The 13949-nt window shown below is 41.0% G+C and overlaps 1 protein-coding gene across 10 annotated transcripts in view; it reads right to left on the reverse strand.

The window, feature by feature from the left end:
- ZMIZ1 (zinc finger MIZ-type containing 1) overlaps window positions 1–13949 on the reverse strand; it is a 354835-nt gene that overhangs the window by 121365 nt on the left and 219521 nt on the right. For all 10 annotated transcript variants that reach the window (XM_064513809.1, XM_064513810.1, XM_064513813.1 and 7 more), the window contains one exon: window positions 11927–12032. In XM_064513809.1, coding sequence (XP_064369879.1) covers window positions 11927–12032 — 106 coding nt within the window. The remainder of the gene's footprint in view (window positions 1–11926; window positions 12033–13949) is intronic.

The following is a 13949-nucleotide window of genomic DNA, read 5'->3' on the forward strand; positions in this document are numbered from 1 at the left end:
CCTTACAGAATAATTCCAACACTGCTGTGTAGAGGACAGCTATCTTTGCACACACATGAGGTTTCTCCAACATAGTTTTATATTTTCAATCTCTCTGTGACCTTTATAGTTGACCTCATGGTAAGTAAAAGCTCTGGACAGTGAGATGAAAGGCAGATAAAAACAGCACCTATGCAAATAAATATGACAATGGAACAATGATCCTTTACTGACTTTTTTCCGCTCTGTAGACTAAGTGGCATCTGCAGAGTAAAGGGTTTCCTTGCATGGAACAACACGTGTAGTTCATATCAGGCTATTCCAAGTTCCCAGTATGTTTTCAAACCATAGTTCACACATATTCACTTCCAAATAGATGCATATATTTGCTCACGTATCTCAGTCCAGTTTTATTTTCTTATCCACAAAATTGATCTCCAAAATGATCTGTGTTATGCAAGGATTGTCTGCCATGTATCAATATTAGCATATTGGAGAATAGGGAGAAGTCTCCTCAGAGGACCATCATTTTCATTCTACAGAATTTAAGATCTATAAAGTTTAAGCTTATCTCGTTAACAAGTTTAATTAAATGTGGAATCAATACATTTCCCATCCTACCTCAATCTGAAAATACAGTTCTCTCCAGAGATTGAGATCTTTCTGAGTGAAAACATACATTCGTCACTGAGGCACTGAGATGTGAATTCTACCAGATCAAGAAGAAATGTGGAACACACAACATACTTTTAACTGCAGAAGTCTGGCAGTCTGTAGTGCTGATTGAACCAAAGAGGACTGTGCCAAGTCAGACAGTTAGGATTTTCCCTCTGTTTTCCCAGCATCACCTTCAAGATTTTTTACATTATAATCAAATAAAAATGCTGAAATGCCTATGCAGGCATAGCTGCTCAAAGGGGATGCTGCAAACTGCTCTGCTGTCTCTTAGGAGGACGTGGTTCCGCTGAAAGCCTCGCTCTTGCAGAGGAGCGCACAGGAAGAGTGGCCACCGACCCGTGCTCGGCTGACTTCCTCGCCCCGGCACACGGCTTGGGTTCTCACATGAGCAGTAAGCCCGCTCAGCTTGACCTAAGTTTGAAGTTTGGCCTGTGAGAGAGCTATGTTATACTCAGTGACCAAAGGATCCCACTGAGCCATTACAGTGGTTTGATGATTCACCGGCTTTGTGACAATACAGGCTTAAGGCCTTTGTGTGTAACCCCCTGCTCTCAGCCATTATTCTTATTTCTTACCACAACTTTTGGTCCCTTTAGAGGCACTGAATTATTCTGCATGAGAGCTCATCCTGCTTACACAAAGCAAAGAGGCAAAACAACACTATTTTCTCCCTGTCAGGATTCCCTGCAAGCCAGATCAGTCCCCAGATCCCATTCTGAGCACGCAGCTCCACACAGTTGTTCTGACGGAACCGAGACAGGAAGGCCTCGAGCTGCAGCTATCACGCTGTAACGCCGCTGCCTCTGCTGAGGAGCATCTGCCGTCCTTCTCCTATCACTGCAACTGGGGACCAATATTCGGCTGGAAAGAATACCATGAACATGGAATTTCCTCCACCACCCAAAGCCCCTATCTTCACCTACTAATTTTTCTACATGTTGAAAGAAGACAGCTCTCTCTTTTTTTGGAAGAATCCTTCTTTCTTTTTCTTTCTTTCTTTCTTCCATTCTGAAAGTTACTAGACCTCAACATCAGTCTGGCCTTTCTCCAGCTCACAGTGATGCTATTCTTAGGAATTTCTATATTTATCTATATTTATCTTAATTGAGTAAAATTTTAAATCACAATTTAAAAACAATTTACTGTCCTGCAGAGCACTCTAGATGTCAGAACAGAACAGAGAAAGGAGGTTTATACAATTTTGGTTCTAACAAAAATCTGCCAAAAGTCTTTGCTTTTGCTCTCAAGAGAGCAAAACGGCGACACAGCTCCAATGCCTTGTTTTTCCTTCGGTCAAGTCACAGTTATTGTAGTTACTGCTAATTTTTTAAAAGTAAACACATTTGGCAGTAATACTAGCAGACCTCAAAAGCAAAATCCTTTACTGTTTGCAACACTGTCTGGTTGTTCAAGGACCAGTAGGACCGCTCCAACATTCCCAGTGGGAGACAGCAACTGCTACAAATTTCCAACAATTTACATCTCGCAATCTCATTTTAGACCAGCAGAGAGTCATTTTTCACACTGAGAAGCTAGACGTCTCTCTGGTTCTTTGTCTTAATGAAATTGCATTCGTAGTAAATACACTAAATAATTTCATTTGTTTTTTCTATGATGGAAAGACAATACCTTCCAGAGTGAGCAAGATTAATGTCATCGGGTCTGCCCAGACAATCAGAGGGGAGACTCTCACACGAGAAACAAATACCCTGCTTTGTACGCAGATGTTGAGCTTCAGTCTATCTCCTCAGGAGCAGCCCTTGTTCAGCCATCTATTAAGTGAGTTTAAAGTCAAGTCAGTAATATTTGCCTTTAATATTTAAATTTATGTTCTCTGCAAGAGTCTGCTTTAGAAAATGCACATGCCAAATCAGTCTGTGAACCTGAAACTAAGGCTCAGTGTGTGCAGCTGCAGGTTCAAATCCACAAAGCCCTAAATGGCGCTTGGGGAAATGACAACATATGCAGGCAGGAGAGATTTAAACATCCAGAACTTGTTCTGTCCACTAAAATTAGCATGCAAGATTCACTAGCCCCAGCACACATTAAATGTAGACTTTTCTCAAAGAAATAGGGAATACGTTGAAGGAGTTTCAGTTTAACCATTAGTTGGATCACATTTCACAAGCTTAGTTTTTGTACGAAATATTGGTATTGTAAGGTTTGCTGAGAGCCAAAAGCCTGAGAGTGGAGCTCTAAAATCAAGCACATATTCAGTTCATAAGAAACAAAAAGAAACAATGATTCTTTGTAACAGTACAAAAGAAATACATATTCACAACCACATAGCATAGGTATAGCAAAGATACTTATTATACAGGCAGATACAAGAATCCAGAGGTCTGCTGAGGATGCACAATATCCAGGGTTATTATGACTAGATAATTTTTTCCTTCCAAAATATTAGGAAAGGCTCTGTATGAATCCGAACCCCAGCTACACCTGTGTATATGGAGACATCTTACAAGAGCAGAGGCACGTCTACCTTCACAGACTTGTTTCTTGGACTTCACATCCAGACTTTGAAAAAAGCCAGGTTTAAGCACAGAAATGAGATTCAATACAACTTAAGTTTCCACCTCTGGATCCACACCTTCTGGGTTTGTTTGTTTGTTTTTGTGAAATTGTGTGTTTGTTTTTTTCCATTTCTTTCTCAATTCAGGTGTTACTGATAACTGCTACAGAGCATGATTTAGCATCTATAGATGTGTCAAGAATATATAAAGAAAGAGCTGTTAGGAAATTATTAGGAAAAAAAAATTCCACAATGAGAAACAAATTCCCTTGCAGGTTTGACCAGACCATCAAAAAATAAAAGGGGAGTATTTATCTCCACATCTGGAAAACCTGCAGAGGAAACTCAATTTGATATTTTTGTTTACATGAGTTATTAAAACTTGAAGCAAGTTGTGACAAAAAGAATCCATAAAATGGAAACAATCCAAAAGTATTATCAAACATGAACATATCAACCTCTATCACATTTCTCAGAAAAATAACATACATTTATATGGAAAAATATTGCACTGGTTTCGGGAATATATTATTTAATAGCTCTCTTCAAATCCATTTTCTGTTATTCTGTGGTCTTTCTCCTTGAATCCCCTCTCATGAAAAGGCACAAAGATTAACACAAATTAGAACAATCTACGATGATGAATCCATGTGATTTTTGATTATTCTTTAGCTGATATTTAAATGAATGTATTTATCACATAGCTCTTGTGTAAATACCGTGCTACTGGCATATTTTAACAGGTGTATTTGAACGTGAGAATTTAAAAGGATGGAATGCAAAAATTTCAGTTTCAGTAAGTAATTCAGTAAATTCAGTAAGACTTCTCAGTACAGAAATTTCTTTTCAAAGAGAAATACTACGTATAACATCTTATCTACCAACCAGCATGTTTGACAATGATAGTGTCCTCTCTAGGGTACTAGGAGCAAGAACTTTTCTCAGGAGGCTTCATACATGCTGCATACCAGCCTGCAGGAATTAAGCACCGGATCTGGAATTTTGACCAGTCTAATCTCCACTGTATTCAGTGACTGAACTTGCCGTACTGGAGCAAGATGATCTGATTTGTTCATATAGTTCATGTTTTTGGCAGTTCAGCACACCAGCAGCAAAAACCTATCAATGCCAGTGGAAGTTGCTACGTTACTCTTCTCACTGCCGGACTCCTCCCGAACTTCTCCGAACGCCTCGAAGACACACAGGCTGACAAAAGAGCACTGGCAGGGCGGCGCATGTGGATGCCCTGCCGCCTGGAAAGGAACAGGCTCAGGACTGCATGCTGTAAGCTGAGAAAAGGTAACTTGTAAAGGGCAAAGGCCGTTCTGCAGAGTTTGCTTTCTTCTTTCCTACGAATACACGTATGTTTCTACAGTTGCCTCCCTTCTTCCTTTCTGTTTGTGATATACCGCATGTTTAGAGGGACAGATATGTTACTCAAAACAAAAACAACAAAGTCAGAATTCATGCTGAGACCAAGCTTCAGTCTGTCTCTATCACCGAATTTTCAGTTGCTCTCAACACATACAGGGTCCCTGAAGTAGAAGACACAAAACAGTGATAGAAAGCAACAGAAATCTTCCACAGAGAACGCCAGTTCCAGTCCTTGTGCAAGTGTGCTGTGGTCACTAGGAAGCGGTCGTGCCCAGGAACGGCACGATGAGCTAATCCACTGTACGCGTCAAAGCCACAGCAGAGTGAGCATTCATGGAGACTTGCTAGCCTCATGCAAATCTAAGGCACAGACTAAGAAAACAACAGAGCTAGCTTGTTACTATATTTGAGCCTCTGCAAATTTTCTCAAGTGCTACAGTAAAGGCGTTAGTGTAAAAATGTTCCAACCTGGTGACAGAGTTTTACTGCTACATCCCCCATCAAAGTCAAAACTGGTAGCATGGTAACAAGGACCTACCAAATGACAAAAAGAACAGGCTAGCTAAATCACCTGATATTTTGGTTAGACAGAATAAGGCAGCAGCAGCTCAGGCATGCAACCTTCTTTATTAACATAGGTGTCCAAGTGCAGAACAGGACACAGCAAATGCCAAAAAGTGAATTCCCTTTCCAGCAAAATAATACCTACCTACATAGGTAGGTCACAAGGCCCTAAAACTCACGTTAAAGATGAAAAGCTGCCAACCAGAGGATAATGAAAAAATAGGCACAAGCACACAAGTGCTTCTTCTAAGCATAGAAGGGACACCAAATCTGTCAGCAGCAGACAGCCCAGAGAAAGGAAACAGGAAAAGCTGAGTTTAGGGTCTAGTGGGGAGAGCATCTCTCATTCTGCAGGCTCTTCAGATGCTCCACTTGGACGTGTTTGAGAGCTGGCTCCCGACGAGTCGGCCACACGCCCAGCCAATTTTCCAAACCGCAGGTCTCTTGGAGATCTGGTTTGTTCTGAGCGAGCTCATGGGCTAGACAAATGGGCAAAGCCCACTGGGTCCTCCTTGTGATCCTGTTCTGCAGTCAGTATAAATGGGGCTGTCACAGACACAGATATAAATCATCCGCTAAACAGCAGTCCTAACTGCGCTTCCCTTTGGTCAGAGAGAGGTGCAGACTTGTGCAAGCAGGAAACTAATGAAACTAACCTCTTAATTTAACTGAAATTTGTTAAGGATGAATTATCCATTTATTTCCAAAATATACATTATAAGCCTATAGGAAAGAGAGTCCTAGTTGTAAAACATAGTTTGCCAATGTACGTTCCAGGACAGAATTATTGAATTTGTATGATAACACAGCTTAAGCGTCCCAGCTGAAACCAGGGCTCCATTTCACTGGATACATACCTACAGGGAAGGACACAGTTCCTGCCCTGCATAATACTGAATTCAATCAAACCAGGCAAATAAAAGTGAAGTGGAAGGAGTATTATTATTTCTGCTTCCAACATATAAAACCACAAAACAGAAAGCAAAGGGACCAAGGGCACAGAGTGAGGACCTGTGCTAAGAGCTGGGAAGTGAACCCAGAGATCACCTGAAAGCTAGCCGGTCTTCAGTTTCAAAAACTATTTCAGAAGGTAACAGCTAAAAGAAAATGCTGCCTTTATTTTAATGAAGAGTGTTTAAGTGGACAGTTTTAGGACACTAAGTCTAAGACAGAATCAGTGGATCAGCTGGCTGCATGGAAATGTAGCAAGAATTAAGGAGTAGGCAGATAAAAGATGTTCCTAATCCAGCTTCTCAGTACATCAAGAACCACATTAGAAAGTCCCTTTCGTAAGCTGATTGAGCTTTATCTTTACAAAAGCAGTTGGATCTTCCACGTCCCTTTCCTCTGCTCCCTCCCTCTCCACTCTCGTTCTAACTGAAAGGCTATTCCAAATCAAACTGCCCTAATAGCCCAGAATTTCCTAATTTCAAAAAATTATTCAATTTACACTTACATGCTTTTATGGCAACACTATAATTTAGTTTCATAGCTCTTCTTGTTTCAAACTGTTTATTCTTCAGTACATACACACATTTCATAACCCTGCTCAGTTTTCACTTCATGAACGATTCAAGCCAAACTCCTCTACTCTGCTCCCCTAAAGCTGGCTACCCATTCTTCCTGTCAGCCCCTTTCCTAAACACAGGTACAGCATTTGCAGTTCTTCTCCAGCCATATAAGGCCATTTTTGAGTTAACTGACTTGCTGAAAATCTCTGGTGTGAGGCATGAGACTTATATTTCATATACTATTTCTTTCCAAATGCAGGCATGTTGACCATTTGGTCTCTTCAAGCTGGAAGGATGTCATCAGCCTTGGCCGCAGTAGTTTTCATTTTATACCTGTATTCCCTTTAGACATCTTGCTTTGCCTCCACTGACAATATCATTACAATTACAAGCATTATTACTGGAAACTCAGTCCAAGTGTTCATTTAGTTTTATGGTCACCCATAACCTAGACATTATTCTTACTTTCTACCTTTTCTTCATTTGTATTGCAGCCTCATTTCTTCTTTTTCTCTCATTTCTATAAGCTTGCTTTGATAACATACTCTTTGCCCAATCTGCACTACTGTTTTGAAACAAGGCAGTAAAACATGTTAGCTAATCCGTTATACCCTAAATCAGGACATAGCTGTAGGTCTCAGCATTCCTTTTTGATGTTTTTATGCCACAATTTGCCAGTCCTGTCATTGCAAATACCTTTGTTAATGCAGGGTCCGTTTTACTCATACCTTTGGTATCAGATCCACTAAGAATATCCTAATTATTTTACGGTTATATTACAGTGATACAAGCTCAAGGAAAAAAAAAAACTTAATGTAAAATTTTCAAATACTATGAAGTTTTAGCTTATATATCATATACAATAAGAGTATTATTAATTACTGCTCTTCAAATGTAAAATCAAAAGCACAACAAGGAGAGCCTAAGGGACTGAAAACAAACCAATAACTGTACTATATCAAGAAGAAGGGGTTACTATCTCTGCTATCGAACAGCTAACACTTAGCTGCCCATCTGGCTATCACAGCATGTGTTTGCTGTAGTTTCTCAGTGACTGCTAAGGTACTTTTTCTGCACAGTTCTGCCCTCAGGCTGCTTTATCCCTCGCTCTCGCTGTACACAGATACTGAACACTGTCCTTTTCTGACAAAGCTCCCATATGATCTCATCCTGTCGTCCCCTCCTCTGGCCTCAGCTTGGCCTCTTGACAAAAGCAAAAGTAGATACAAGAGCAACAAAAAAAGTTCAGTAGCTTGACAAAGCATTTAAAAAATATTTCAGTGTAGAAAATTATTCCCTAATTTTTTTTCTGATCTGTAAATTCTAATTTTTTCTGATCTGTAGACTCCTCTTTACTTGAATAACAGACCTTAAAATAAAGCTACCAAATAACTTAAAGTCTGGTACAGGAAGGACAAAAGCAGCAGCTCTCACGCTCACAAAACGTCTAGAGGCCCAAGGAAGCACCGTTGTGCGAGAACAGCTCGGGGATAAGGAAGAAAACAGGAGTGCGCAATCACACGTGCCCTCATCCACGAAGCCCAGCTCCGGCTGCGGCAGCGCGCGAGGCAGCACGCGCGGCTCCCCTGCTGCGCCGTTCCCTGCAGGGGCCGTACCCAGCCAAAGGGATCTGCCGTGGGACATCTGGGGAGCAGCTGCCACCAAAAGAGACACGTATATTTTTAAAGGCTTTGTCATTTGTCTTCAGGGTGGACAACACTGTTTGACCTCCTGCTGAGACAGCGGTCCCGATGCAGTAGCACGGGCTAGAGGAATGAAAGGAGGCACAGCTATTACTTCAGCTACAAACACCAGAAAGCCGAGGGAAAAGGCACAGCCATTCAGTCATCATCACTATTTGAAAGTGCACATGACAACTTTTTAATACTTGTCATGCCACACAGGTCTCCCTCAAGACGCTCTCCAAAACAATTCCTATTAGCTAATTGCTAACTATCTCACCGGCCAGGTAAAATGAGACAGACATAAAAGTACAACGTCAAATACTGTTTCAGCAACACCAAGCAGCCACGGATGGAAAATGCTCTAAGGAGCTGACCGCCCCTGCTCTGCTCAGGTGCAGACCTCCGGCTGCGGCCGCGCCGGCTGAGAAGGCTGCTGGCCCACCTGCCCCCAGCTGCTCCTCTCGGCCCTCCTCTCCCGGACACCAGCGGTTGCTCTGATCGGCCATCTGCTGCGCGTGTAATCGCTCCCTCACCTCTTCAGCTTAAATGAGATGGGTTAGCAGGAACCTAACACTCGAATCATTTGAGCCAATGTGGATGAAACAGCTTGGGGCCAACCACATGAGCCAGGGGTGCGGTTTTATGGCACAGCTGCTCAGCAGCTGGCTGTCGCCAAAGGCTAACTGCTCTGCCCTCGGGCTCCAGCCTCCTCCCGCGAGCACTGCCTGGGACCCCGAGCACTGCCTGGGGCACCCCAACACCCACCTGCCCCCCGGTTCAAGGAGCCGGCCGAATAAAAAATGAGCCACACCACAAAAAGGTTTTTTGCCAATACAAGTCCTTGAACAAGCACACACTGTGGCTTATCGGGGCGCAGGAGCAGGACTCGCCCGTCGGGGCATCGCTACGCACCACACTGCTTTAGCCGCCTCTTCAAGCTGGCAGGCCGCAGGGACGGCAGCCCGGCGTGGTCCCCCGCTCCACAGCGCCGAGCTGTAAAGCCTGACGGCCGGCGCCGACGGGCCACGCACAGGTGTCCTGGCCTGCAGGACATCAGCGGACCAGCCTCGTCCTAAGCTGTGAAGATGTACTAATAGTGGATGGCACTTAAAAGGATTTGGTGCAAATATTTTCCCCAATATTCACCTACTCAAATTTGTTTTCATTAGAAAAGGTGTTTTTTCTATATTTCAGTATCAGACACCACAGTATGGCTTAAAAATACTTCTAGAGCTTTGGCAGCATTAAATTCATGCTTGGAGGAATGAACTCAAATCATTGTAAACTCAAGCCAAAAGGAAGGGGAAAAAAACCAACAACATACACTTATTCATTGAAAAATAAGGCCATTTGGAATCTGCATCAGAGGACTTCTGTAGGAAAGTGATTGGAAGAAGCGTTGAAGGGGTCTTTCCACAAACGTAACAGGAAAAAAGTTACTCAAAACATGCAAAAATCCCTGACAACTTAAGCAAACCATGCAGGCAGCTTTCAATGATGCAGACAGCCTACAAAAAAGGAGAAATAATCTCAACATTTTTATGAAACCTGCATGAGGAAGCGGAGCTGCTGTTGCTTTAGAAATCATAAAATGATAACATATTTAGACACTGAAATTAACCCTTTCAGAAAAATCAGGATGGTCTCAAATGACCTCACTTTTGTACTGACTTCTTTCAAGCTGCCCATTCACTTCTGTAGCTCTCACAGATCATATATGAATATGATATCTTTGGTGTATGGGCTCTACATGACATATCTCAAAATATGTTATGATATGCCCAGAATTATGAGTACTTAATCAATACTGACAACAAGAGCACTTAAAAACATGATGTGGATTGGCACAAGGAAATCCAAGAATAACTAGTGAAACAAGTGTGTACATGGTGAAACTAAAATAGCTGAGAAACCAAATATTTAAGATCACTGGAAATGAATAATTGGTTGTATTTGCAACTGGGAAATAGGGAGCAGAGCAAAGGACTGAAAACAAGGCTTTTAGAATACACTGAGAGAAAAAGCCCAAATTTCATTATCAATTTTCAAAGTATTGTATCAGCTAACAATGGAAAGATTGCTAGAGTAATGTGTAGAGAAAAAGCCAAAGTACCAAACCATCAAAAAGTAATTACTTGTAGAAATCAAACACTGACACTGGGCCTTCTAGGAAGTGATGGTTGACCAGAGGTTTCCAAGACCCCTGCCACTCCCCCAAAGAAAAAGGCTTATGCTGTGAAAGATCCAAAGACTGACAGCGTCACCGCCACTAACACCCGCATGGACACTCACTTCAGGAAGAACTGGCAAGAGACATGCTATGATGACTTTCAATAGATATATTTTAAAAAGGAAACAAAGTTACAACATCTCATTTAGTGCTCTCATAGTTGGAAACCTTCATTAGACAAGCCTTAAAAATACAACCAAGAAGAGATCTGATAGTTAACTATTGGACAAAATTAGCATAAATTCAGAAATAAAGGAGATCATGCCCAGTCAACTGAATGTTTTATAATCCACAGTTTTCACAGAGAAAAATCAAACAATTTATTGGACATTCAGTAAAATTAATAAACCCTTGCAATACAAAAGATAAATCAGTAAGTCAGTGAATATGCCGTGACACGAGGGCCAGTTTTGTGCTTAGAGCACTTAGAACAAAAGGTAGCCATGAGTGAAAGGGGCTGATAAAAACTGAAAACAAACATGAAAAGAAACATTATTAAGACCCAATTAGCTCACTACAAACTACTACTGTTTTGGAAGAAAGTAACCTTTTCTGATGTTCTAAAACTGGGACCGCACACTCGTTTAGTACTAAGCAGAAAAGTTAGCCATGCTCTATTCTGGAATGGAACAGTTATCTGCCCATTTTCCATGCCAGTGCACATTATGTTGACATTCATCAGCTAAGAAAAGAAGCACCAGAATTAAATGCTCTATTTAAATAAAACATGTGAGAAGCAAAAAGACCCTTAAGTGCATTTTCCACTTTTACTATACAAAAAAGCAATAGCAATACATCATGGTCAAATATTGCTGTTCAATCAGAACACCGTAACAGATTAACAGCATAAAATACTGGAAAAATGGCCACTTAATATTATATCAATAGCACTGCCACCTATTCTTGGCTCAAAATTCTAGAGCTAATGACTAGACCTATGAGAAACTGTGGTACATATCTGCACAGACATATGCGGTCCAAGGGATAAAAATTTGGCAACAGATGCACTGGGGATTGCAGAATGAATGTGAAAGATTTAGAGAGGCTGACATGTGACAGAAAATCAATCAGCAAGATGGTTTACCAAGATGGAGGGGCTTGAGTGTGTTCATTCCCACCTTGAGATTACTGAATATCAGGCATATCAGTATTTCTGGGAGTAACACTTCATCTGTAAGATCAAACAGTGTAATGAACAGCACTAGCTGGGGAAAATGCAAATTCCCAAAGTTATGTAACCTCAAAACAGCATGCCATTGAAATACTAAAATCTGCAGCACTAGTACCACAGTATACCTTTTGTTAAAGAAAGCAACATAGTAGTTGATAGTATTTATTCAGAGTATGACCCTCCAAGCATCACTGATGCACCAGAAAAGGCTTTTCCTACCAGCTGATTTTGGAGTGAATTTGTCCCTGTTGGCTGCACATACTGCCAGTAGCCTGTATCCAAGATCCAAGTCAAATCCTTGCTGAGCTGCCACTCGACTAACCACCTGCAGAGGGAAAGAGAGAAAACTTCATTAGAGGTTACTTGAGTTCCTTGCAAAGTTACATTAACCTGCTCATCAGCACTAACGTTACGTCACCGAACCCGCTGCTGCAGTATCCACAGCACATGCATGGGTACAAGGTATTGTTCTCCAACTGTTTCCAGGGCAAGCATAGCAAACTGAACATGTGAACCTGTTTTCGTGATCTGGTTATTTGACCACTTGCTAGAAGAAAGAGCTCTCAATTCCATGAAAGTTGGAGGGACAAAGCTTCTTCAAAAAAATAAAACAAGAAGACTGTATACAAAGATTATACATAACACTGGATTTGGACTTTGGGATGAGATGTCCCCTAAGTTTGTGTGTGTCTATCATGAACAATTCCTGGCCATGTTCTTAAGAACACTACCCCGGCCTTTTAGGTTAAAACGCCCTTCTCCTCATCGCTGTGCACTGTTCTGCTGTGCTGCCATCAATGTCACAGTCGCTGCATTTCAACAATACTATATCGGGAAGCACTTTACTATACTTTTAGAATAAATAGCTCTGTGCAGGAGGTATTTGCCAAATGCATTAAATACAGAAAGATGATTTTTTTGACTTCTCCTAGTAAATGGGAGCTAATCTAGGAGGAATCTGAATTCCAACTGATTGCCAAACTTGGCAATCAAACACTAGGGTTAAGGATGAAAAGCAATCGACTGTTTCTCCAGACCACTGACTCAGCTATCAGCCAAGAATGTACCCTCATAAAAATCTGCACATTAACAATACTGCGGCCATTCTGGCAAACCATGTGGCAATTATACATGGCAGATATTTTATGTTGCCTTTCTAGTGGCACAGGACAACTTCAGACTCAGAAGCACAGATACAACAGGTATTCCTAATATTACCATTATTGCTTCACATTTAAGCAGTGGCCAAGGAACTCCACTGGAAATAGAACTCCATTTCTTTGGATGAAATAAAAGTCCCTAAATAGATTACAATATAAGCAATAAATATCCTTTTTTCCATCTCAGTCTCCCTCTGAAAGCCCCTTGCTAAATTAACAACAGTCCGCATTACTGTGGTTATCTGTGTCGAGCACTGGCTTCCCAAAAAAGCTATGGTATAGAACAGCGAGGAACCCAGATATGTGATAACCTACAAATGGTCATGAAATGCACCACTCTGTCCTGCCTGCTCAACAGTGACATGCGTCTCACGATTCCAGACTGTTTTCCAGTATCCACCTCCCCTAACAATGAAGAACTGGATTTCCTTCTAAAAAAGAATTACCATGGATAGTGCTTAAGGTTCTTGGGCAGATTTTTGTTGTTGCTGTTGTTTCTGCTAATTCAGAAATTACAGACTCATGTGATTCTATCAGGTGGGAGCGCCTAACTTTTCTTTCTTTCTTTATTTTTTTTTTTTTTTACAGACACCCCCCCCAATCTGAAAACTGAGCAATAAAGAGCTTTAGGGGAATCCAATAAGATTTATGATAATCAGTACAATAATACACAATCCTAGAACACATCTAGTGCTTTATCTACTATTTCTTTTTACAATTAAAATAGACTAAATTTTAGATAGGAAAAGAAAATAATTTAGGATTATTTTTTGATAAATTAATTATTTTTTGATAAAACATAAAACATTTCCAACTTGGTAAATTAATTTTTAATTCTTTACATGTAACAGTCTGATAGTTGTTAATGCTCTGGCTGTTAAGATTCTGGATCCAAACTAGTAAAAATTAGATAAAATAAAATAAAAAATAAAAAACCAATAGCAGAACAACGAAATATTTCATATTTCATGCGAAGTCAGCAATGGGAGTGAAAACTGCTGGGTTTCTGGGAGAGCTGGAGGACACTTACATACTTGGTAATCTCCTTGTTCCCCTTTCCTCCTTCCCTTCTCAGCACAAGT

The sequence above is a fragment of the Dromaius novaehollandiae genome, chromosome 6, assembly GCF_036370855.1.
Source record: "Dromaius novaehollandiae isolate bDroNov1 chromosome 6, bDroNov1.hap1, whole genome shotgun sequence".
Classification (NCBI taxonomy): domain Eukaryota; kingdom Metazoa; phylum Chordata; class Aves; order Casuariiformes; family Dromaiidae; genus Dromaius; species Dromaius novaehollandiae.